The sequence below is a fragment of the Rhinoraja longicauda genome, chromosome 23 (genome assembly GCF_053455715.1).
Source record: "Rhinoraja longicauda isolate Sanriku21f chromosome 23, sRhiLon1.1, whole genome shotgun sequence".
NCBI lineage: Eukaryota > Metazoa > Chordata > Chondrichthyes > Rajiformes > Arhynchobatidae > Rhinoraja > Rhinoraja longicauda.
The window spans coordinates 33173275-33200243 of NC_135975.1; the positions used below are offsets into that span (position 1 = coordinate 33173275).

Genomic DNA, 26969 nt, shown 5'->3' on the forward strand with positions numbered 1-26969 from the left:
AACACTATCCTAAGCACTAGTGGCAATTTACAATATTACCAAGTCAGTTAACCTACAAATCCACACGTCTTTGGAGTGTGGGAGGAAACCGGAGCACCCGGAGAAAACCCACGCAGGTCTCGGGGAGAACGTACAAACTCAGTACACACAATACCCCTAGTCAGGATGGAACCTCTGGCACTGTAAGGCAACAACTCTACCGCTGCGCCACCGAGCCGCCCCAAATTGTTAGCTACTGTGCTGTGATAAAGTATAATGACTAGATTTGTGTGCTAGTGGATCAGAGTGCATACTCCCATGCATGAGAGCAGCATGTGTTGGACTATCTTTGCTTGGACTTTACCTTGCACTAAACGTTATTCCCTTTATCCTGTATCGGTACACTGGCGAAGGCCCGATTGTCTTTTCGCGTTGATGTCTGGTGACCCTGACAACGCTGCACACCCTCGCTCCTCTAGAACGAGGCCTGGTCGGCTGCTACCGACAGAGACCACTGAAGGAGAGCGGGAGATTGCCGAATGGGCACCATCATCCCCAATAACACATCCCTCTGCAAGCCCAACGTACCACAGATGAAGCACGACGTCTTCAGCACCTCCTCCTTCTTCTGCTTCTCGCTCCTCAGGTCAGCGAACGTGTCGATGATGACCCCAAAGATCAGGTTCAGGACGATGATGATGACAACGAAGAAGAACAGGAGATCGTAGACCACCCGCGCAAAGAACAGAGGCTCCTGAAACGAGAAGGTGCACCTCCATCAGCATCTGTGCATCAGGACTACTGTGTCTGGGCCTGCAGTGTCCGGGCCTACAGTGTCCGGGCCTACAGTGTCCGGGCCTACAGTGTCTGGGCCTGTAGTGTCCGGGCCTGCAGTGTCCGGGCCTGCAGTGTCCGGGCCTACAGTGTCTGGGCCTGCAGTGTCCGGGCCTACAGTGTCCTGGCCTGCAGTGTACGGGCCTACAGTGTCCGGGCCAACAGTGTCCAGGCCTACAGTGTCCGGGCCTACAGTATCAGGGCCTACAGTGTCCAGGACTGTCTCAACAAAGCACACAGCACCTGCTTCCTTCATGCTTTACATTTGTACAAGTATCTACCTACAACTGGATGGAATGGGGAGGAAGGAACTGCAGGTGCTGGCTTACATCGAAGATAGACTCAAAATGCTGGCGTAACTCAGCAGGTCAGACAGCATCTCTGGAGAGAAGGAATGGGTGACGTTTCGGGCCGAGACCCTTCTTCAGACTGGAAGGGAAAGATGTGGAAACGACAGATCAAAGCAGACGTTGATCACGGAAATTTAGAATGGTTGGCTGAAGGGGAGGTGACAACGAGGCTTACCATCAATAAAATTAATCAGGAGGACAGTGAAATTGGTCGGAGGACCAGCATGGGGGGGAGGGGGGGGGCGGAGAGAGGGAAAACAAGGGTTACTCGAAGTTAGAGAAATCAATATTCATACAGTATGTCCTCCTGATTAATTTTCCTGTTTGTATGCCTTGTTGTCATTTTCCTCTCAGCCAACAACGAACCATTGTACATTTCCCTGACCATTGTCTGCTTTGATCTGTCATTTTCACACCTAGCTCTTCCACATCTCTAGTCTCCCGCTTCTCTGACTCTCAGTCTGAAGAAACGTCTCGACCCGAAACGTCACCCATTCCTTCTCTCCAGGGATGCTGCCTGACCTGCTGAGTTAATCCAGCACTTTGAGTATACGCTTGGATGGAGACATTAACACCATCCTTTCATCCCTTGGGTGGGGAAATCAAGGAAGCTAATCAAGATTGCAAGATACAACACTTGAGAAGATCGACACCATCATAAAGGACATAGCAACCTTCTAGATAAGCCTCCCATTCACTTACTCCACCAGCGACACACAGTGGCAGCAGCTACCATTGTGGATAGCGGAGTCAGGGGGTATGGGGAGAAGGCAGGAACGGGGTACTGATTGAGAATGATCAGCCATGATCACATTGAATGGCGGTGCTGGCTCGAAGGGCCGAATGGCCTCCTCCTGCACCTATTGTCTATTGTCTAATGCTAACTCAATTTATTTCAGGAGGGCTTGTACACAAGAAAATGGGATGTAAGGCCGCATTTGGAGTATTGTGAGCAATTTTGGGCCCCATATCTGAGGAAGGATGTGCTGACTTTGGAGAGGGTCCAGAGGAGGTTTACAAGATTGATCCCAGGAATGAGTGGGTTAGCCTACAGCATGATGTGCATTTGGCGGCACTGGGCCTGTACTCGCTGGAGTTTAGAAGAGTGAGGGGGGGGGGGGCCTCATTGAAACGTACAGAATGGTGAAAGGCCTGGATGGAGGGGATGTGGGGAGGATGTTTCCACTAGTGGGAGAGTCTAGGACTGGAGGTCACAGCCTTAGAATTAAAGGACTTTTTTTTAGGAAGGAGGTAATGAGAAATGTATTTAGTCAGAGGGTGGTGAATCTGTGGAATTCTTTGCCACAGAAGGCTGTGATAGCCAAGTCAGTGGATATTTTTAAGGACGGGATAGATTCTTGATTAGTACGGGTGTTAGAGATTACGGCGAGAAAGCAGGAGAATAGGGTTAGGAGGGAGAGATGGATCAGCCATGATTGAAGAAGGGTCTCGACCCGAAATGTCACCCATTCCTTCTCTCCCGAGATGCTGCCTGACCTGCTGAGTTACTCCAGCATTTTGTGAATAAATCGATTTGTACCAGCATCTGCAGTTATTTTCTTATAGCCATGATTGAATGGCGGAGTAGACATGATGGACCGAATGGCCTAATTCTACTCCTATCACATGATCTTATGAACTTCGCTGATGGTGCGTGTCAATGGGAAGCCTATCTAGGAGGTTGCTACCTCGTGTATAATGGTGTCGATCTTCTCAAGCGTTGTATCTTGCGATCTTGATTAGTATATCTACAGGATGCAGTGGGCCAAGTCTCCAGGACTCCTTACACAGCACCAGCCACACCCACCACCTCTACCAGCCAGAAGCACAGGGGCAGCCAAAGCACGGGGACACCACCAGCTAGTGGAAACCCAGTCGGTGGCAGGGAGAACATGCAAACTCCACACAGACAGCACCAGAGGTCAGGATCAAATCCAGGTCTCTGGCACCATGAGGCAGCAGCTCTACCCGCTGCGCCACCGTGCCGCCGCTATCTAATTGGAATTGTGTGTAGATGGTACTAGTGTACAGGATGATGGCTGGTCGGTGTGGGCTTGGTGGGCCTGTTTCCACGCTGTATGTCTAAAATCTAATGTAGTGTACTAGTGTCCCTGGTTTGGTGCTGTCTTTCCATCACCACGGGAATACATACATAGAAAATAGGTGCAGGAGTAGGCCATTCGGCCCCTCGAACCCCTTTGAACATCATTCAAAGTGATCATTGATGTATGAACATTGATTTCTCTAATTTCAAGTAACTCCTGCATTGCCTCTCCCCCCCCCCCCCCCCCCCTGCCCCCCAACCTAGTCGTCCTACTAGTTCCACTGTCCGCATCCTTGTATCCCTGTCATTAGCACATCTTCCCCGGCCAGCAATGGGCGATTGTGGGCTCCACCCTACCTGAGGTTATCTGTTGCCGGCCCTGTTTTGTCCTGGCCTTGCAGCCCGAAGAAGGGATCCGACCCGAAACATCACCCATTCCTTTTCTCCAGAGATGCTACCTGTCCCGCTGAGTTACTGCAGCGTTTTGAGTCTATCTTTGGCATAAAACAGCATCTGCAGTTCTTTCCTACACACATCCAGCCTGGTCACGGACTCAGTCCCCACAACCCTAACTAGGGTTGCCAACTGTCCCGTATTAGCTGGGACATCCCACAGATTGGGCTAAATTGGTTTGTCCCGTACGGGTCCGCCTTCGTCCTGTATTAGGCCCGGGGGGCGCTGTAGGCCCGGACACTGTCGGCCCGGACACTGTAGGCTCCGGACACTGTAGGCCCCGGACACTGTAGGCTCCGGACACTGTATGCCTGGACACTGTAGGCCCTGGGGCTGCACCAGTCCCGGACAGTGTAGGCCCGGGCGCCGCCTAAGCGAGGTTGCATAGCAACCCGCCTCCCGGCCCGGGCACCCGCCATTGGTGGAGCGGGAGCATGTGGCTGCTGGCTGGGTGAGGTCACGTGGGGCGCGGGGCGGTGATGTCACCCTTTGTCCCTTATTTGGGAGTGAGGAAGTTGGCAACCCTAACCCCAACTGACCCTGTGCGCACGGCCTGTAGGGCTGCAAAGGCCACTTACGTCCTTTGAAGGCTTTCTGAGCACGTCACCCACTCCACCTCCGTTCCGCAGTCCCTGGTTCAGAACGGTAACAATGCACCTTAGCAGAGTATCGCAAGTCTGCTCCAGCATGGTGTCATCTTGGTCCTCTGTTGAAGAAACAAGAACATTGCTTTAGTTTAGTTTAAAGACGCAGCGTGGAAAAACAGGCCCTCCGGCCCACCGAGTCCGGGCTGACCAGCGATCCCCATACAACAGCACTATCCCACACACTGGGGACGATTTACAATCTTTACCGCAGCCAATTAATCTACAAACCTGTGGTCTTTGGAGTGTGGGAGTAAACCGTAGCACCGGGAGAAAACCCACGCAGTTACAGGGAGAACGTGCAAACTCCATACAGACAGCATCCATGGTCAGGATTGAACCCGGGTCTCTGGTGCTGCAAGGCAGCAACTCTACCCTTGAGTCACCGTGGCCCCCTCTACTTGTCTCCACTGTTTATACAGACACTGTATGAAGTCCTTTAAACACCTTCCTGGGCTCCCAGTTGCCAGGCCTGGCTACTCAGGGTGGTTTAACCTTCCATTAGTCTTTCCCCTCTGACTGATCGATGTCGCCATGATTCCAACAACGTGGCAGCCTTAACACAAATCCCGTTGTCAGCTAAGTTTCATTGTGGTGTACGAGTGTTTACTTTAGTTTAGTTCAGATATACAGTGCGGAAACAGGCCCTTCGGCCCACCGGGTCTGCACCGACCTGCGATCCCCGCACACTAACACTGTCCTGCACACTAGGGACAACTTTACACATACACCAAGCCAATTAACCTAAATACCTGCACGTCTTTGGAGTGTGGGAGGAAGTCATAGATCTCGGAGAAAACCCGCGTGGTCACGAGGAGAAGGTACAAATTCTGTACAGACAGTACCCGTAGTCGGGATGGAACCCAGGTCTCTGGCGCTGCATTCGCTGTAAGGCAGCAGCTCTGCCGCTGTGCCACCGTGACCGCGGGGTGCAGGCAGAGAAGGGGAGCAGGGGCTGAGGGTGGCATAGAGCCAGGACCAGCACCAGAAGCCGGGCAGGATCGGAGTGAGGACAATTAGTTTAGGTTAGAGAAACATGGAAACTGGCCATTCGGCCCACAGAGTCCGCACCAACCAGAGATCCCCACACACTAACACTATCCCAAACACACTAGGGGCAATTTACATGTATACCAAGCCAATTAACCTTCAAACCTGCACGTCCTTTGGAGTGTGGGAGGAAACCGAAGATCTCGGAGAAACCCACGCAGATCACGGGGAGAACGTACAAACTCCGTACAGACATCACCCATAGTCGGGATCGAACCCGGGTCTCCGGCGCTGCATTCGCTGTGAGGCAGCAACTCTAGCCGGAAACCCCTCTTCAGACTCCAGTGCGAAGAAGGGTCCCGAACCGAAACGTCACCCGCAACAACATTTTCATAAGGTCATGAGGAATAGGAGTAGAATTAGGCCATTCGGCCCATCAAGTCTACTCCGCCATTCAATCATGGCTGATCTATCTCTCCCTCCTAACCCTATTCTCCTGCTTTCTCCCCTAACCCGTACACCCGTACTAATCAAGAATCTATCTATATGTCTGCCTTAAATGTATCCACTGACTTGGCCTCCAGAGCCTTCTGTGGCAAAGAATTTGACAGATTCACTGCCCTCTGACTAAGGAAATTGCTCCTCATTTCCTTCCTAAAAGAACGTCCTTTAATTCTGAGGCTGTGGCCTCTAATCCTAGACTCTCCCACTAATGAAAACATCCTCTATATCCACTCTATCCAAGCCTTTCACTATTCTGTATGTGGAGTGATTTTAATAGATGATTTGTTCAAATATATTATCCAATTGTTTTTAAACTCACTGACTGAATTTTTTTTAAAAGATTTTTTTTTAGGTTTAGAGATACAGCACAGAAACAGGCCCTTTGGCCTACCGGGTCCACGCCGCCCAGCGATCCCCGCACACGAACACTATCCTACACCCACTAGGGACAATTTTTTACATTTGTCCAGCCAATTAACCTACAAACCTGTACGTCTTTGGAGTGTGGGAGGAAACTGAAGATCTCGGAGAAAACCCACGCAGGTCACGAGGAGAACGTACAAACTCCGCACAGACAGCGCCTGTAGTCAGGATCGAACCTGAGTCTCCGGCGCTGCATTCGCTGTAAGGCAGCAACTCTACCGCTGCGCCACCGTGCCGCCCTCGTGGAATTTCTCGTGGTCTTTCTCCTTACACTGAATATTTGTGTAGCGTAGAACAACATAGAACAGTACTGTACAAGAACAGGCCCTTTGTCTGCGCCAAACATGGTGATAAGTTCAACTAATCTCCTCTGCCTGCACGTGATTCATATCCCTCCATCCCCTGCATAACTATGCCATAGTCATGTAGTGTGGAAACAGGCCCTTCGGCCCTACTTGCCCTCTTGGCAGCCAGTGGCACACTGCTCTGCCAACTGTGGAGGGTGAGTGGAGCAGTAGGCCACAGGCTGCCAATAGGTTGCACCTCGGCGTTATGCCACCAATTCCACAAGCCATTTAATGAAAGTGCCCCTGAAGAGATCACTAGCTAAAGCCACAGATCACGGAGTTGAGTTGAGTTGAGGTTTGAGTGGAGCAAGGATAGTGGGAGTGTTGGCAGCAGGGAGACCAACACTGGGGGCTGCAACTGTTCAGTAGATAGCAATGGTTACCAATGGGATAGAAAGCTAGTTTATTACTGATATCAATATAGGATGAAAATCTTCACGTACAACAACATTTTAATATAGGGTGGCACGGTGGCGCAGGGGTAGAGCTGCTGCCTCACAGCGCCAGAGACCCCGGTTCAATCCTGACTACGGGAGCTGTCTGTACGGAGTTTGTACGTTCTCCCCGTGACCTGCGTGCGTTTTCTTTACGGGTGCTCTGGTTTCCTCCCACACTCCAAAGACGTGCAGGTTTGTGGGTTAATTGGCTTGGTGTATGTGTAAATTGTCCCTAGTGTGTGTAGGATAGTGTTAATGTGCGGGGATCGCTGGTCAGCGCGGGCTCGGTGGGCCGAAGGGCCGGTTTCCACACTGCACCTCTAAACCACACTAAACTATAGAATCAAGGAACTGCAGATGCTGGCTTACAAAAAAGACACAAAGTGCTGGAGTAGCTCAGCAGATCAGGAAGCATCACGGTGATGTTTCGGGCTGGGAACCCTCTTCAGAAGAAGGGTCCCGACCAGAAACATCACCCGCAAAGACATTTTAATAAAGTCATAAGGCACAGGAGTAGAGTCAAATCTACTCCACCATTCAACCATGGCTGATCTATCTCTCCCTCCTAACCCCATTCTCCAACATATCCTATTAAGCTAGTCCCACCTGTCTGCGTGTGGCCCAGATCCATCTGAACCTGTCCTATCGATGTACCTGTCTAAATGTGATAGTCTCTGCCTCAACTACCTCCTCTGGCAGCTCGTTCCATACACCCACCACCCTTTGTGTGAAAAAGTTACTCCTCGTGTTCCTATTAAATCTTTCCCCCCCTCACCTTAAACCTGTGTCCTCTGGTTCTCGATTAACCTACTCTGGGCAAAAGCCTCTGTGCATCTACCCGATCTGTTCCTCCCATGATTTTGTATACCTCTATAGGTGTGGGAGGAAACCGGAGATCCTGGAGAAAGCCCACACAGGTCACAGGGAGAACGTACAAACTCCGTACAGACAGCACCCGCATTCGGGATCAAACTTGGGTCTCTGGCGCTGTGAGGCAGCAACTCTACCGCTGCGCCACTGTTTAGTTTTGCACTAATACTGTGTTTTTTTATTGATTGCTTTTTATAAATTATATTATTTATTTGTGACTGAGCTGAGACCTGTTATGCTGCTGCAAGTGAGAATTTCAATGCTCTGTTTCTATACATATGACAGTTAAATACTCTCGACTCTTGGGCTGCAGAGAGAGAGAGAGAGAGAGAGCGAGTCGATGGGGATTGGCAGGGAATGGAGTCAGCCATGATTTTACGGGATGGGATGGCAGGCTGAATGGGCCGAATGGCCTGGCCACCATCTCAGTCAATCAATGGGAGCTTTAGCTGTGTGTGAACTGACCTGCGGATGCAACTGACAAAAGGGAACAGTTCTCCCGACACACTTGCTCTTTACTGTCCAGCGGGGTGCTGTATCTGTTCTCTTGAACTGCACAAGATAAAAACACACCCAGTGTTAGACTACGATTCACATTGCTCGGAGAAGTCCCGGTGGATGGCCTAATCATAGGGCCATAAGTGATAGGAGCAGAATTAGGCCATTCGTCCCATCAAGTCTACTCCACCATTCAATCGTGGCTGATCTATCTCTCCCTCCTAACCCCATTCTCCTGCCTTCTCCCCGTAACCCCTGACACCTGCACTAATCAAGAATCTATCTACCTCTGCCTTAAATATATCCACTGACTTGGCCTCCACAGCCTTCTGTGGCAATGAATTCCACAGATTTACCAGACCTCTGTCTAAAGACATTTTTCTTCATTCTTTTCCCAAATGAACGTCCTTTAATTCTGAGGCTGTGCCCTCTGGTCCTGGACTTTCCCACTAGTGGAAACATCCTCTCCACATCCACTCTATCCAAGCCTTTCATTGTTCTGTAAGTTTCAATGAGGTCCTCCCTCATTCTTCTAAACTCCAGCGAGTACAGGCCCAGTGCTGTTAAACGCTCATCATATGTTAACCCACTCATTCCTGGGATCATTCTTGTAAACCTCCTCTGGACCCTCTCCAGAGCCAGCACGTCCTTCCTCAGATATGGGGCCTAAAATTGTTCACAATATTCCAAATGCGGCCTTCACCTGACTAAGTCTAATTTACTTGGAAAGCTCGGACCTGATACATTGACTGTCCAGTTCCCCCCACAGATGCTGCCTGACCCACTGAGTTCCTCCAGCTGCTCTCCTTATCTCTTGCTACAGGGTGGTGCAGCTGGTGGAGGAGCCGCCTCGATGCCGGGTTCGATCCGGACCTCGGGTGCTGTATGTGTGGTGTTTGCATGTTTTCCCCGTGACCTTGTGGGTTTCCTCTGGGTGCTTCGGTTTCCTCCCACACTCCAAAGATGTGCGGCTTTGTAGGTTAATTAGCCCTCTGTAAGAATTGTCCTTGATGTGTCGGGAGTGGATGAGAACGCGGGATAACAGACAATAGACAATAGGTGCAGGAGTAGGAGGCCATTCAGCCCTTCGAGCCAGTACCGCCATTCACTGTGATCATGGTTGATCACAATCAGTACCCCGTTCCTGCCTTCTCCCCATACCCCCTGACTCCACTATCCTTAATGGCTCTATCTAGCTCTCTCTTGAATGCATTCAGAGAATTGGCCTCCACTGCCTTCTGAGGCAGAGAATTCCACAGATTCACAACTCTCTGGATGAAAAAGTTTTTCCTCATCTCCGTTCTAAATGGCCTACCCCTTATTCTTAAACTGTGGCCCCTGGTTCTGGACTCCCCCACCATTGGGAACATGTTTCCTGCCTCTAACGTGTCCAACGTGTTCCCAAGAAAATGATCTCGCGCTACAATTCACTCAAAATTCCAAGTGGTATTGGGAAGGAAGGGAGGGACCTGAGAGAGAGGACTTGTTCTTCTCCAGCCGGTCGACCGCCATCATGAAGTCATCTTGTAGGAAGAGAAAGCCCACGATGGAGAAGAGGTAGACGAGGATGAGAGCTAAGGCAGCGGTCAGGATGATGGAGCGGCCATTACGGGTCACGCTCTTTATAACGTTCAGCAACGTCTCCTGTCTCTGGATCAGATCAAACAGCTGGAAGAAAGAAAAACCAGTTACTCCATTGCAACGAGGACATCGCAAGTGACAATGACGGAAACTGAACGGTTTAATAAAAACACAGCGTGGTTTGGGAACAGCTCCATCCAAGACCGCAAGAAGTTCCAGCGGATTGTGGACGCAGCCCAGACCATCACACAAACCAACCTTCCTTCCACTGACTCCATCTACACCTCGCGCTGCCTCGGCAAGGCCAGCAGCATAATCAAGGACCAGTCTCACCCCGGTCACTCCCTCTTCTCCCCTCTCCCATCGGGCAAAAGGTACAGAAGTGTGAAAACGCACACCTCCAGATTCAGGGACAGTTTCTTCCGGGCTGTTATCAGGCAACTGAACCAATAACGAGAGCGGTGCTGAACTACTATCTACCTCACTGGAGACCCTCGGACTATCTTTGATCAGACTTTACTGGACTTTATCTTGCACTAAACGTTATTCCCTTTATCATGTATCTGTACACTGTGAATGGCTCGATTGTAATCATATTTTGTCTTTCCACTGACTAGTTAGCACGCAAGACTTGGTGGGCTGAAGGGCCTGTTTCCATGTTGTATCTTTCAATCAATTCAATCATATTTGGGGCAATCATTTTCCCTCCCATTTTCCCAGATTGGGAAGTTTATCTCTCCAATCCTTCTGATCCAGAAGCCTTATTCACAGACTCCAGTGTTTCGGTTTAGTCTATTGTCACGTGTACCGAGGTACAGTGAAAAGCTTTTGTTGCGTGCTAACCAGTCAACGGAAAGACAATACATGATTACAATCGAGCCATTTCCAGTGTACAGATACATGAGAAGGGAATAACGTTTAGTGCAAGGTAAAGCCAGCAAAGTCTGATCAAGGATAGTCCGAGGGTCTACAATGAGGTAGATAGTATCATATCATATCATATATATACAGCCGGAAACAGGCCTTTTCGGCCCTCCAAGTCCGTGCCGCCCAGTGATCCCCGCACATTAACACTATCCTACACCCACTGGGGACAATTTTTACATTTACCCAGCCAATTAACCTACATACCTGTACGTCTTTGGAATGTGGGAGGAAACCGAAGATCTCGGAGAAAACCCACGCAGGTCACGGGGAGAACGTACAAACTCCTTACAGTGCAGCACCCGTAGTCAGGATCGAACCTGAGTCTCCGGCGCTGCATTCGCTGTAAAGCAGCAACTCTACCACTGCGCTACCGTGCCGGGAAGGAACTGCAGATGCTGGTGTAAACTGAAGATAAAGACACAGAGTGCTGGAGTAACTCGGCGGGACAGGCAGCATCTCTGGAGAGAAGGAATGGGTGGCGTTTTGGGTCGCGACCCGTCTTCGGTCCCGGTTCTCGAATCGTACGTCCGTCAAAGGTTATGGGGAGAAGGCAGGAGAACGGGGTTGTGAGGGAAAAATAGATCAGCCATGATCGAGTGGCAGAGCAGGCTCGATGGGCTGAATGGCCTAATTCTGCTCCTATGTCTTCTGATCTCATAGGTGGGACTAGTGTAAATGGGGAATTCATTGCCACAGACGGCAGTGCATGCCAAATCATTGGGTATTATAAAAATGGAGGTTGCTAGGTCACCATCTTCAGCTTTTTCTGTTTGATTTCACTGGAGTTTAGAAGGATGAGAGGGGATCTTATAGAAACGTATAAAATTATAAAAGGACCGGAGAAGCTAGATGCGGGGAAAGAGTTCCCAATGTTGGGGGGGTCCAGAACCACGGGCCACACAGTCTAAGAATAAAGGGGAGGCCATTTAAAACTGAGGTGAGAAAAAACTTGTGAATTTGTGGAATTCTCTGCCACAGAGGGCAGTGGAGGCCAAATCACTGGATGGATTTAAGAGAGAGTCCGATAGAGCTCTGGGGGCTAGTGGAATCAAGGGATATGGGGAGAAGGCAGGCACGATGTTACTGATTGTGGACGATCAGCCATGATCGCAATGAATGGCGGCGCTGGCTCCAAATGAAGGCCGAATGGCCTCTTCCTGCACCTATTTTCTATGTTTCTAGAACAAATGCATCCCAAGACACTGGAGATCAAATTCAGGGCAATTGATGGCTTCTTCCAGAGCGTTGTTTTTAGTTTTAATCAACGTGCGGTGCTCAGATCGTCGATCTATCACTTACCAGGAAACTGTAAAAGAACTCGTGGGCAAAGAGACCCAACATGCAGACGACCACGTAGAGAAGATGGTACAAGAAGGCCACGTCCATCACCACGGCCCTGTAACCTCGGGTGAAGGTTCCGCGATTCCCCACAAAACTGACCAAGAACACGATTTTATTGCACAGCTAAAAGAAAACGCAAGAGAATAAGATTTCAGTAAGCGCAAGAGAAAAGTATGTTCAACACAGCTTCAATCCACGGCTGTTTACCACTTTGTCAGATACTGGTGGAAGTCAACAGCTCGGTGAGGAATGGGACTGAAACTTGTTCCCCCTTCATTACTTTTAGTTTTAGTTTAGAGATAAAGAGCGGAAACAGGCCCTTTGGCCCACCGAGTCCATGCCAACCGGCGATCACCCTGTACGCTAAGTGTAAGAAAATAACTGCAGATGCTGGTACAAATCGAAGGTATTTATTTACAAAATGCTGGAGTAACTCAGCAGGTCAGGCAGCATCTCAGGAGAGAAGGAATGGGTGACGTTTCGGGTCGAGACCCTTCTTCAGTCTCGACCCGAAACGTCGCCCATTCCTTCCCTCCTGACATGCTGCCTGACCTGCTGAGTTACTCCAGCATTTTGCGAATAAATACCCTGTACGCTAACATTATCCTACACACACAGTGGACAATTTATAATTTCACCAAGTCAATTAGCCCACAAACCTGCACGTCTTTGGAGTGTGGGAGGAAACCGGAGCAACCGGAGAAAACCCACGCAGGGCACGGGGAGAGCGTACAAACTCCGTAGAGACAGCAGCCATAGTCAGGATCGAACCCGGGTCTCTGGCGCTGGCAGGCAGCAACTCTACTGCTGCGCCACCGTGCCACTTTCTGAAGCAGTTTTCCTGAAAACCTGACCACGCGCGACAAATTGCAGAGAATCGTGGACGCAGCCCAGACCATCACACAAACCAACCTCCCTCCCATTGACTCCATCTACACCTCACGCTGCCTCGGCAAGGCCAGCAGCATCATCAAGGACCAGTCTCACCCCGGTCACCCCCTCTTCTCCCCTCTCCCATCAGGCAAGTGGTACAGAAGTGTGAAAACGCACACCTCGAGATTCAGGCAACTGAACCATTCTATCAACAACTACAGAGCGGTCCTGAGCTGCCACCTACCTCACTGGAGACCTCGGGCTGTCTTTGATGGGATTATATCTTGTACTAACGCCACCCATCCCTTCTCTCCAGAGACGCTGCCTGAGCCGCTGAGTTACTCCGGCACCTTGTGTCTATCTCTGGGTGTGACCCAGCGTCTCCAGTGTCTTCCTACACACCATTGCTACTTACATTGAGAGCACCCAGGAGCTTCAAAGTCGGACACAGCCCGATGGTGTAGATGGACCGGAACATCAAGGACACGGTGAACAGTCGGATTCCGTGAGGCTTTGGGATGAGGAGCAGCAAGACAGTGCAAACAATGAGCACTACCCACAGCAGCAGCGAGAACAGGGGCAAAATGGTGCCTGCAGAGAGGGGGGGGGGGGGGGGGGGAGAAAAGAAGGCAGTGTTGAGGTATTTGGCAGCAGCAATACCCCACTGGGGCAAACAAGACCATGCACAGGAACTCAGTCAAAGGCACTGCACGCCGACTTTGAAAACTATAAATATCATAGATATCTCACTTATAACTCTAGTTTAGTTCCGAGATAGAGCACGGGAACAGGCCCTTCGGCCCACTGTCCACACACTAGGGGGCAATTTACACAGGGCCAATTAACCTACAAACCTTCACCTCTTTAAGACGTGGTGCGAAGATTCACAGCTCTCTGATTTTCACCCAGAGAGTTGTGAATCTGTGGAATTCTCTGCCACAGAAGGCAGTGGAGGCCAATTCACTGGATGGATTTGTGGAATTCTCTGCCACAGAAGGCAGTGGAGGCCAATTCACTGGATGTCTTCAAGAGAGAGTTCGATTTAGCTCTTGGGGCTAACGGCATCAAGGGATATGGGGAGAAGGCAGGAACGGGGCACAGATTTCGAATGATCCGCCATGATCATATTGAATGTCGGTGCTGGCTCCCCGAATGGCCTACTCCTGCACCTGTTGTCTATGTTTCTATGACGTGTCGTCAAGAACAAAGGGAGGCCCAACATGAGGGAACCACCGAGAGGGACAGCAAAGGAGGACCTGGCGTGGGGGGGGGGGGGGGGGGGGGGGGGGGGGGGAGGCAATGAGAACTAAAGAGGAGCACAAATGGAGTTACCTTGTGTTACAATGGAATACTTTGCAACTTTGGTGGTGCCCTTCGTGTGGCGATTCTTTGCATACCTTGGGCTTGCAAAACAAAGAATCTCACTGTGACACATCACATGTAACTATAAAGTATCATCCATTCGGTAGACGATGGTGGGTCACAAAGGGGCAAATGAGGGGCCAAAACCTCACTGAATGGTGGGGCACGTTTGTCAGGCTGAAGGGCCACCTGCTGTTTCAGGTAGGGGGGGAAAAAAAACTGCAGATGCTGGTTTAAATCGAAGGTAGACACAAAATGCTGGGGTAACGCAACGGGACAGGCAGCATCTCGGGGGAGAAGGAATGGGCGACGTTTCGGGTCACACTTCGTCTGAAGAAGGGTCTCGACCCGAAACGTCGCCCATTCCTTCTCTCCAGAGATGCTGCCTGAGCCGCTGAGTTACTCCAGCATTTTGTGTCTACCTGCCGCTTCACGTGATCCGGGGAAGCATCCCGGATTTTAATGTTTAAATGAATTTTTAAAAACTCAAACTTACTCTCATCGCCCTCGTCTCCAAACGGGTAGAACAGGGCGACGGCCAAGTTGATAAACACCGCAAAGTTGAATGAAATGTTTCCCCACAGCGACATGTTCTTCGAGAACCAAAACAGGCCCGGGTTGTCTGAAGAAAGGACACATTGAGGTGGTTAAGACTCTCACGGCGGTCGTCCAGTATAGATCCTCACCCAACCGGGCAGAGACTACAGTGACAGAACTTTAACCACACGCACTCACAAAGAATTACAGGTGCTCCTCAGCTTACGATGGAGGTTGCCCTTCCGAGAAACCCATCGCAAACCGGAAATATCGTGTCGTAATGCGTTTAATGCACCTGATCAGCTGCGGCTCGCTGCCGTCTGCACCAGCGCAAAGTCGAAATATTGCAAGTCGAAGCATGGTAAGCCGGGGAGCATCTGTACATAGAATGCACAGTTGTATAGGGCCCTGGTGAGACCACATCTGGAGTATTGTGTACAGCTTTGGTCTCCTAATTTGAGGAAGGACACCCTTGTAATTGAGGCAGTGCAGCGTAGGTTCACGGGATTGATCCCTGGGATGGCGGGACTGTCATATGAGGAAAGATTTGGAAAGACTGGGCTTGTATTCACTGGAGTTTAGAAGGATGAGAGGGGATCTTATAGAGACGTTTAAAATTATAAAAAGACTGGACAAGCTAGATGCAGGAAAAATGTTCCCAATGTTGGGGGAGTCCAGAACCAGGGGCCACAGTTTTAGAATAAAGGGGAGGCCATTTAAAACTGAGGTGAGAAGGAACTTTTTCACCCAGAGAGTTGTGAATTTGTGGAGTTCTCTGCCACAGAGGGCAGTGGAGGCCAATTCGTTGGATGACTTTAAGAGAGAGTTAGATAGAGCTCTAGGGGCTAATGGAATCAAGGGATATGGGGACAAGGCAGGCACGGGTTATTGATTGTGGATGATCAGCCATGATCACGATGAATGGCGGTGCTGGCTTGAAGGGCCAAATGGCCTCCTCCTGCACCTATTTTCTATGTTTCTATGTAAAGGATCATCGCCTTTAAACCCACTCCCCTCCAGTCCTCTCCCACTCACTTTGCCAATGAAACCTACCAAATATTGAAAGGCCTGCTTAGAGTGGATGTGGAGAGGACGTTTCCACTGGTGGGAGAGTCTAGGACCAGAGGGCACAGCCTCAGAATGAAAGGACGTAGCTTTAGAGTGGAGATGAGGGGGAACCTCTTTGGTCAGAGGGTGGTGAATCTGTGGAATTCATTGCCACAGACGGCTGTGGAGGCCAAGTCATGGGTTATTTTTAAAGCTGAGATTGACAGATTCTTGATTAGTGCGGGTGTCAGGGGTTATGGGGAGGAGGAAGGAGAATGGGAGGAGGAGGGAGAGATAGATCAGCCATGACTGAATGGCGGAGTAGACGGTGGGCCGAATGCTATGGGAGGATGTCAGTCTGCTGGCGCAAAGAAAACTTCCGAGGATGTTGACAGGACCCGAGGGACTGAGCTACAGGGAGTTGGAGGTGGCCGAGGACTTTATTCTTTCCGTGTAGGAAGCTGAGGGGGATCTCATGGAAGTGTATAAAAACATAAGTGGAAGCATTTGGTGAATGTAGAGCCTATAATGCAGAGCAGGGGCTGGATCAAGAACCAGAGGACATAGGTTTAAGGTGAGATGAAGGAAAGGTTTAATAGGAACTTAAAGGGCCTGTCCCACTTGGGCGATTTTTTAGGCGACTGTCATAGTCGTAGCAGGTCGCCGAAAAACCAGTGACTGGACCCCCTCCCCCCCCCCTACTATGATGTCTACGACAAGCTTCAACAACCGACCACTAGTCGACGTCAAGCTACGGCAAGCTACTGACAACCGGCGACCCGATCGTCGCGACTTAGGACGTCCACCTACGACCACACAGGCGACAACCTACGGCCAGACAGGCAACAACCTACGACAACCGAAGTCAACCTACGTCCACCTGCGACAAGCTACGACCCTGTCGGCAACAACTGAAGTCAATTCACGTCATTTTCGCCTCCGGTTTTGTCACCGGTTGATGTAGGTTGACGTAGGTAGTCACCAATGGAATTCACCGAAGTCAGCACCGGCGACAACCTACATCACCTGGCGACAACCTACGACAGCGCCCCCGTCAGGAGACGTCAAGCTACGATCATTGGCGTCAAACCAACAGTCGCCGAAAATGTTTAAACGTCTCAAAATCCAGCGGCGACCAGAAAAACGCTGCGACTCTTTGGAGACAACTCACGACCGTACAGGCGACACCCCGGCAACCGTGTGGCGACAGAATAGTCGCCTGTAGTCGTCTAAAACATCGCCTACATGGGACAGGGGCTTAAAAGGCAACAATTTCACTCACAAGGTGGTGAGTAGATGGAACAAGCTGCCAGAGGAGTTAGTTGAGGCAGGTACTATAATGGCTCATATTGTATCATAATTACTATATCGCTGAGTTGGCTTAGCTTTCGTTTAGAGGCACAGCACAGAAACAGGCCCTTCGGCCCCAGGTGTCCGCGTCGACCAGCGATTCCCGCACACTATCCTACACACACTGGGGACAATTTACATTTTAGGCCAAGCCAATCAACCTACAAACCTGTATGTCTTTGGAGTGTGGGAGGAAACCGATGATCTCGGAGAAAACCCACGCAGGTCGCGGGGAGAACGTACAAACTCCGTACAGACAGTGCCCGCAGTCAGCAACAAACCCGGGTCTCTGGCTCCGTAAGGCAGCAACGCTACTGCTGCGCTACCGTGCCGCATTAAAGTTACCCCCAGCGCCCTGTGTCTTGTTTGTGTCATCCGACCGCTCCAGTTCCTTGTTTCTAGCAGAGGTGAATGGTCTGCCTTACACACTGTGTTACGGGCCAAGTGGATGGTGAAGCAGCAGGATAAACAAAGGCACTTCTATTGTGGAAGACCAAGGATGAATCTTGCCAATACCTTTGCTGGAGACTCATGCGCGACAAAGCTTTCGCCCACAAATGTCAATGGGAAGGAAAACCCATCCTCCCCAGCACTAAAGCGTGGCCACAGCAGAGCAACAGGATGGAAAGGAGGGTATTTACTCTTGATCTTCTTTTGCCAAATCATCTCATTGTAGAGGTTGTCGGACTGCTGGAAGAAGTCGTTGACCTTGCTGCCCTGCTCATCCCTCTCCGTGCTGTTGAAGACCTTCACTTTGGACTCGTGGGTCAGGTACCCACAGATGCTGGGCACCGGGAAGACGATCTGCTCCATCGATCGATCGTGACGCACAATCTGCCGACGGAAGGCAAATCGGATTAAGAGAAACTCTGAGCACAGTTTAGTTTAGAGATACAGCGTGGAAACAGGCCCTTTGGCCCACCGGGTCCGCGCCGACCAGCGATCCCCGCGCACTAACACTATCCCACACCCACTAGGGACAATTTTTACATTTATACCAAGCCAATTAACCTGCAAACATGTACGTCTTTGGAGTGTGGGAGGAAATCGAAGATCTTGGAGAAAACCCACGCAGGTCACGGGGAGAACGTACAATACAATACAATATATCTTTATTGTCATTGTACAGGGTACCACGAGATTGGGAATGCGCCTCCCATACGATGCAATAAATTAATTAGTTAATCAACAAAAATTTAGACAACACAGAAAAACAAAATTAGAAACAGTTTTAAAACAGTATAAAGTGCAAGTAGGTCTGTGCCGGTTCACTGTGCGATGTGACCATCCGGCTCAGTAGGACCGGTTCATAGCAGCTATGGCCCTGGGGATGAAGCTGTTCCTGAGTCTGGAGGTGCGGACGTAGAAGGCCTTGTATCGTCTGCCAGATGGTAGAAGTTCGAACAGACTGTTGCAGGGGTGTGAGGAGTCTTTGTGGATGCTGGTGGTGTGCCGGTACTCAGGGTGATAGTGGAGGACAGGTGCGGTCCCAGTCTCACTGCCTGCGGTCGCAAACTCAGTACAGACAGCACTCGTAGTCGGGATGGAACCTGGGTCTCTGGCGCTGCATTCGCTGTGAGGCAGTAACTCTACCGCTGTGCCACCGTGACCGCAGTTAAAGTGAGATAAGTTGCTGTCGGAGTACAGATTTAAGAGAGCGGAGCGATTATATTGCAGGATTGCAGATCCACTTCTGAGACCAGAACACAAAGGGTCGCTTGGCTTGGCTTGGGCGCCATCTCTGCATATCATAGATTCATAGAGTGACACAGCGTGGAAACAGGCCCTTCAGCCCAACTTGCCCACACACCAACCAACATGTCCCATCTACACTAGCCCCTCCTGCCCGTGTTTGGCTCATATCCCTCTAAACGTGTGCTATCCATGTACCAGTCTAAGTTAATCCTAAACGCTGCCACAGTCCCTGCCTCAACCACCTCCTCCAGCAACGTCTACAGGAAACATTAGCTGTTGTTTTTTTTTAAAGAATATAAACGCTCCAGATCAGGCCTCTGTGTTAATTTAGTCCCGCACCAGTGCTTCTGACCAATTTATTGGCCAAGGAGGACAGTGGATTTAAAACAAGTCAGAATAGCCAAGCCTTGCCAAAGATGATCACTTCCTGAGAATTAATCTTTTAAAATTGAAAAGGCACATTATTTTTTCAGTTTAGTTTAGTTTAGAAATACAGTGTGGAAATAGGCCCTTCGGCCCACCGAGTCCGACCCGACCAACAATCTCCCGTACACTAACAGTATCCTATACACGCCAGAGGCAATTTACAATTTTACCTCAGCCAATTAACCTACAAACCTGCACGTCTTTGGAGTGTGGGTGGAAACCGGAGCACCCGGAGAAAACCCACGCAGGTCACGGGAGGGAATGTACAAACTCCGTACAGACAGCACCCAGAGTCAGGAATGAACCTGGGTCTCTGGTGCTGTGAGGCAGCAACTCTACCGCTGCGCCACTGCGTCTCAGAAGATACAGCGCATAAGTGGAAGAAAGTGTGGGGACCCTGGCATTAGGGATTGGAAAGAGGCAGCAATCGGGGCCCAAGGAGTGGGAGGAAGGGTGGGAACTGGAGCCCCAGGGAACGGATATGGGAGTGCAGCAACTGGGGCCTCCAGGGGGAGGGTAGCACGGTGGTGCAGCGGTCGAGTTGCTGCCTCACAGCACCAGAGACCCGGGTTCCATCCCGACTACGGGCGCCGTCTGTACGGAGTTCGTACGTTCTCCCCGTGACCTGCGTGGGTTTTCTCTGGGATGTTCAGTTCCCTCCCACAATCCAAAGACGTACAGGTTTGTAGGTTAATTGGCTTTATATAATTGTAATGTCCCTCACGTGTGTATGATAGTGCTGATGTACGGGGTGATCGCTGGTCGGTGAGGACCCGATGGGCCGAGGGGCCTGTTTCCATGCTGTATCTCTAAAAATAAAACATCAGCTGATGTTTTCAGAGTGTTGTGAATGCGCGGAATTCTCTGCCACAGAAGGCAGTGGAGGCCAATTCACTGGATGTTTTCAAGAGGGAGTTAGATTTAGCTCTTAGCTCCAGGGATATGGGGAGTAAGCAGGGACGGGGTAATGGTTTTGGATGATCAGCCGTGATCATATTGAATGGAGGTGCTGCCTCGAAGGGCCGAATGGCCTATTCCTGCACCTATTTCCTATGTTTCTATGTCTTACGGACAGGCACGATGGGCTGGGAAGCGTGGCATCACAGGGGCTGATCGACCAAAAGGCATTTGCTCTGTCGTTTGCCCGATCTCGCTGCGGACTCATCCGTCCTTGCTCCGGGGGTTATAGACAATAGGTGCAGGAGTAGGCCATTCGGCCCTTCGAACCAGCACCACCATTCAATGTGATCATGGCTGATCATCAGAATCAGAATCAGAATTACCTTCATTGTCACCCAAAAAACAAGTCTTTTGGGCGAGATTTCGTCACCCACAGTCCAACAGTAAGAGCAATAAAATAAGCAATAATACACACAACCACAAACCAACACAAAACAAAAAAAAAAGAGACATCCATCACAGTGAGTCTCCTCCAGTCACCTCCTCAGTGTGATGGAAGGCCATTTGTGCCAGCTTTGGAAGGGGCAGCTGCCACCGACAGGGACAAGGTGACGGAGCGGCATTTCCTTACCTCGATCTGCGCCGTGCGGTTAGTGTAATATGTCAGAGCTTCCCCGCCTTCGTCCAGGGGGACAGAGCCGGGTTTCAGCTTCTGCTGCAGCAGCTTGTTATGTTCAGACAGCTGGAAGAGAGACAGCATTTCGATCGTTGGGTAAGTGAAGGTCCACGGCAGGAAGGCACTTGCTTCATCACTGGACAATGGCGCAAGGCTCCGTGCAAAGCTCAAGGCTCACGGTCAATTTATTGTCACATGCACCAATTAAGGTGCAGTGAAATTTGAGTGACCATACAGGCATACTAAGTGAAAAGCAACAAGACACACAGCCACATAAAGTAAAATGTAGACACAAAATGATGGAGTAACCAAATGATCGGCGAAACCAAGCGCAGGCTCGGCAATCGCTTCGCTCAACACCTGCGCTCGGTCCGCGTTGGCCAAACTGATCTCCCGGTGGCCGAGCACTTCAACTCCCCCTCCCATTCCCAGTCTGACCTTTCTATCATGGGCCTCCTCCAGTGCCATAGTGAGGCCCACCGGAAATTGGAGGAACAGCACCTCATATTTCGCCTGGGCACCTTGCAGCCCAGCGGTGTGAACATCGACTTCTCCAACTTTAGATAGTTCCTCTGTCCCTCTCTTCCCCTCCCCCTTCCCAGTTCTTCCTCTATCTTCCTGTCTCCACCTATATCCTTCCTTTGTCCCGCCCCCCTGACATCAGTCTGAAGAAGGGTCTCGACCCGAAACGTCACCCATTCCTTCTCTCCTGAGATGCTGCCTGACCTGCTGAGTTACTCCAGCATTTTGTGAATAAATGCCTTCGATTTGTACCAGCATCTGCAGTTATTTTCTTATACTAGAGTAACTCCGCGGGTCAGGCAGCATCTCTGGAGAGAAGGAACGGGTGACGTTTCGGGTCGAGACCCTTCTTCAGACTGATGTCAGAGGAGGGGGTGGGACAGAGATAGAATGCAGTCGGAGAACCAAGATAGAATGTAGCCGGAGATCTCTGTAACGCGGGGATGGACATGGAAAGTACAAGACAAATCAGCATACCTGGTGAGCCAAGATAAAAATATTATGGCCAACGTCCTTTGGGGAGATTTTGTCGTCTGAAACATCGTCATCGCTGAGCTCCATGCTTTGGTTGTACGCGTGCTTTATGACGTCAACCTTCAAAAGAAAAGATACCCGCCTTGTAATGGTGATCATAAGGCCATACGACAAAGGAGCAGAATCAGGCCATTTGGCCCATCGCGCCTGCTCCGCCATTCAATCACGACTGATCTATCTTTCCCTATCTGACCCAATTCTCCTGGTTTCTTCCTGCAACCCCTGACGCCCGTACTAATCAAGAATCTATCGATCTCCACTTTCCCAGCCCATCAGGCCTGGATAGGGTGGATGTGGAGAGGATGTTTTCACTAGTGGGGGAGTACAGGACCAGAGGTCACGGCCTCAGAATAAAAGGACGTACCTTTAGAAAGGAGACGAGGAGGGATTTCTACAGCCCGAGGGAGGTGAACATGTGGAATTCATTGCCACAAATGGCTGTGGAGGCCGGGACGTTGGATATTTTGAAAGCGGAAATTGCCAGGTTACCCAGATCATCTCGACCTCCACCCTATCTAATCAAGAAACTGCCAATGTTGGGGGAGTCCAGAACCTGGGGCCACAGTTTAAGAATAAGGGGTAGGCCATTTAGAACGGAGATGAAGAAAAACATTTTCAGTCAGAGAGTTATAAATCTGTGGGATTCTCTGCATCAGAAGGCAGTGGAGGCCAATTCTCTGAATGCATTCAAGAGAGAGCTAGATAGAGCTCTTAAGGATAGCGGAGTCAGGGGGTATGGGGAGAAGGCAGGAACGGGGTACTGATTGAGAATGATCAGTCATGATCACATTGAATGACGGTGCTGCCTCGAAGGGCCAAATGGCCTCCTCCTGCACCTATTGTCTATTGTCCAATCTCCACTTTAAAAATACCCAGTGATCTGTCCAGAGTTGGGGAAATCAAGAACCAGAGGACATAGGTTCCAGGTGAGGGGGGAAAGATCGGGGAGGGTGAGACCATCGATCACCGGGTCACACTAGTTCTATGTTCTCCCACTTTCTCATCCACTCCCGATAGACGGGGGGCGATTTACAGAGGGCCAATTGACCTTCAGGCCCGTGCGTCTTTAGAGACACAGGAGGAAACCGGGGCACCCGGAGGACACACGCGGTCACGGGGAGAACGTGCAAACTCCACTCCGGCAGCACCCAAGGTCTGGATCAATCCCGTGTCTCTGGCGCTGTAAGGCAGCAGCTCTACCAGCTGCCCCAGTATTAAGATTTTATGAAAAGTCCAGTTTAGTGAATTTAGATAAGAAAGATCAGGCGCACTGTATTTCCAGTTTACTCAATATTCAAAGCCACAAGACGGTACAAATATGCGGCATGTGATGCTTCAAGTAACATTCCCATTGCAACGACAGAGCAAGCAGAGTAGCTGGCGTTGATTAACTCAGGGCGGCACGGTGGCGCAGTGGTGGAGTTGCTGCCTTACAGCAGCAGAGACCCAGGTTCCATCCTGACTGGGGGTGCTGTCTGTACGGAGTTTGTGCGTTCTCCCCGTGACCATGTGGGTTTTCTCCGGGTGCTCTGGTTTCCTCCCACATCCCAAAGACGTGCAGGTTTGTAGGTTATTTGGCTTCTACATATTGTCCCGAGTGTGTCGGATAGAACTAGTGGGTGATCGCTGGTCGGCGTGGAATCGGTGGGCCTGTTTCGATGCTGTGTCTCTAAACTAATTCAATACAAGTGAGAGTCCTGGGAGTATCAGGTGCTTAACTCTGTAACAGGAGTTTCAGAGCACCTGCCTCCCAATAGCTATTTATAATGACAAGAAAACTCTCTAGGCTCTCCTGCTCTTTTGACTATTTGACAAGGATGCATTGTTTAAATGGATACATATTCATTTGAATACCTAACTTTAAGTAACCCTTGCTTTCCTTCTCCTTCCCTCTCTCTCCATCCCCTCCCTCTTCCCAGTTCTCCGACCAGTCTTACTGTCTCCGACCACATTTTATCTCTGTTTGCTTTGTTGTTACCTTCACCCAACTAACAACGATTTGTTTGTAGGAAGGAACTGCAGAAGCTGGTTTAAACCGAAGACAGGCACAGAATGCTGGAGTAACTCAGCGGGACAGGCAGCATCTCTGGAGAGAAGGAATGGGTGACGTTTCGGGTCGAGACCCTTCTTCAGACGGAAGAAGGATCTCGACTGAAGAAGGGCCTCGACCTGAAACGTCACCCATTCCTTCTCTCCAGAGATGCTGCCTGTCCCGCTGAGTTACTCCAGCATTTTGCGTCTCACGGTGATCTATTCTGCAGTTTCCTTGATCTCCATTCCCTTTGTTCTGTTTTCACACCTTACACATCCTTATCTATGTACCGCCCACTCCCCTGGCATCAGTCTCAAGAACGGTCTCGACACGAAACGTCACCCATTCCTTCTCTCCGGAGATGCTGCCTGACCCGCTGAGTTACTCCAGCATTGTGCAGTTGTCGATCTTCCGTGTAAACCAGCGTCTGCAGTTCCTTCCTACACATATTCATTTGATCTAGTCTGCAGTGGATGGAATCCCAGAAATAGTCGGACTACTTAAACGCAACGCTCCCAGATCCACCATGCCATAGCAAGCTCTTACCAGTTCCTTTGGTCGCATGTTGTACAGAATTCTCTCTGCGTTCTCACTGTCATGTCGGCTTTCCATTATGGAAAGTAAAAGCTTAGATGCATTGTTCTATGAAAGAAAAAGCACAGGTCTTTTAATTAAGACAACGTGAAAAAAAACCATGTAGAGACACCAAGTGCTGGAGTAACTCAGCGGGTCAGGCAGCACCTCTGAAGAACAGCGGTAGAGTTGCTGCCTCACAGCGCCAGAGACCCAGGTTCGATCCCGACTACGGGTGCTGTCTGTACGGAGTTTGTACGTTCTCCCCGTGGGTTTTCTTCGAGATCTTTGTTTTCCTCCCACACTCCAAAGACGTACAGGTTTTTTTTTAGTAATTTTATTGTTATAAAAGTAAAATTGTGTGTAGGGCAGTGTTAATATGTGGGGATCGCTGGTCAGTGCAGACTCGATGGGCCGAAGGGTTTGTTTCCACGTTAAAATTTCTGAACTAAATTAACATGGATAGTTAGACACAAAATGCTAGAGTAACTCAGCAGGACAGGCAGCATCTCGGGAGGGAAGGAACAGGTGACGTTTCGGGTCAAGACCCTTCTTCATCCATTCTTTCTCTCCCGAGATGCTGCCTGACCCGCTGAGTTACTCCAGCATTTTGTGTTTACCTTCGATTTAAACCAGCATCTGCAGTTTTCTTTCCTAACATGGATAGTTGGCTTTTTGGGACATGACCATTTTTTAAAAACCAGCATCTGGAGTTCCTTGTTTCTCCGTATAATAACAAATGTCCCGTTTTAGTCTGAGGAAGGCCCCTGACCCGAAACGTCACCTATCCTTTTTCGCCAGAGATGCTGTCAGACCTCTGAGTTATTCCAGCACTTTGTGCCATGTCCAGTCTACGCAGGCAGGTGGGACTAATGTAGACTGGACATGTGGCCAGTGTGGGCAAGATGGGCCGAAGGGCCTGTTTCCACGCTCTGTAAAACTATGACTATCTATATTTAATGTTGGCAATTGATAAATGGAGCATAAAGAGCTCTTTATGCATAGAAAGCAACTAAATATAATTTTATTTCTAAGGTAGACACAAAATGCTGGAGTAACTCAGCGGGTCAGGCAGCATCTCTGGAGAGAAGGAATGGGTGATGTTTCGGGTCGAGATCCTTCTTCAGACTGATTTTATTAGTAATTATTAATAATTTGTAATTAGTGATAATTGGACATCAGTAATTATTAATAATTAGTCATTATTAAATACAATAGTGATTTTATTTCTACTACTTGCAAGACTTTGTGAATCAAATTGACCCAATGACATTTAAAAAAACAAAAGTTTCCAAGCAGAGGGACGGACGATATTACCTTTAGTTTCAGTACCAGGTCCATGTGGTACTTGCTGAGAGGGTTAATGTCGTTGAGGATCAGCGCGATGATGATGTCAATGCCGTTGCACTCGTTCGTGGTGATGCAGGTCTGAGACAAACAGAATTACACACAGAGTGAGTCCTCGCGTGCTCCTATACACGGCCCCTCTTTGCATACTGTACGCAGAACAAAGCCTTTCACTGTACCTCGGTACCTGTGGCAATAACGTACAGATGCTCCCCGACATACGATGCTTTGGCTTACGTTGTCGCGACTTTACCGCGGTGTAAAAGCGACACACGTTCGGTAGAAACCGTACTTCGAATTTTGAACGTTGATCTTTTCCCGGCTCACAGACCTCCGCCCCGTTATATCCTCAGCCCGGCCACACGATCAACATTCACCCAGGCTCCTGCGCGCACGACCCTTCTTTAGACTCCATCTGAACCCGAAACGTCACCCATTCTTCCTCTCCCAAGATGCTGCCTGACCCGCTGAGTTGACTCCAGCACTTTGTGATACCTTTGATTTAAACCAGCATCTGCAGTTTGTTTCCTACATAAATATTTGATGATAGTATATCCTTCTCTGGGACCAGCAAGCAAAGAGTGGCAATGCAACATGTTTACAACATATCAGCACGTTTAGGTTTAGGTTTATCATTGTCACCTGTACCGAGGTACAGTGAAAGCCTTTGTTTCAGGTACAGGTGTTGGGGGTTATGGGGAGAAGGCAGCAGAATGGGGTTAGGACAATAGACAATAGGTGCAGGAGGAGGCCATTCGGCCCTTCGAGCCTGTACGCACCGCCATTCAATGTGATCAAGGCTGATCATTCTCAATCAGTACCCCGTTCCTTCCTTCTCCCCATACCCCCTGACTCCGCTATCCTTAAGAGCTC

General features: G+C 49.9%; 1 protein-coding gene across 1 annotated transcript in view; it reads right to left on the minus strand.

The window, feature by feature from the left end:
- Positions 1-26969, minus strand: part of itpr2 (inositol 1,4,5-trisphosphate receptor, type 2) — a 222025-nt gene that overhangs the window by 21105 nt on the left and 173951 nt on the right. Inside the window, 12 exon segments of the mRNA XM_078420082.1 lie at positions 568-733; positions 4239-4366; positions 8341-8427; positions 9843-10041; positions 12181-12345; positions 13511-13686; positions 14954-15079; positions 18033-18225; positions 21044-21154; positions 22088-22204; positions 24723-24818; positions 26067-26177. Of these exon segments, the coding sequence (XP_078276208.1) occupies positions 568-733; positions 4239-4366; positions 8341-8427; positions 9843-10041; positions 12181-12345; positions 13511-13686; positions 14954-15079; positions 18033-18225; positions 21044-21154; positions 22088-22204; positions 24723-24818; positions 26067-26177 (1675 nt within the window).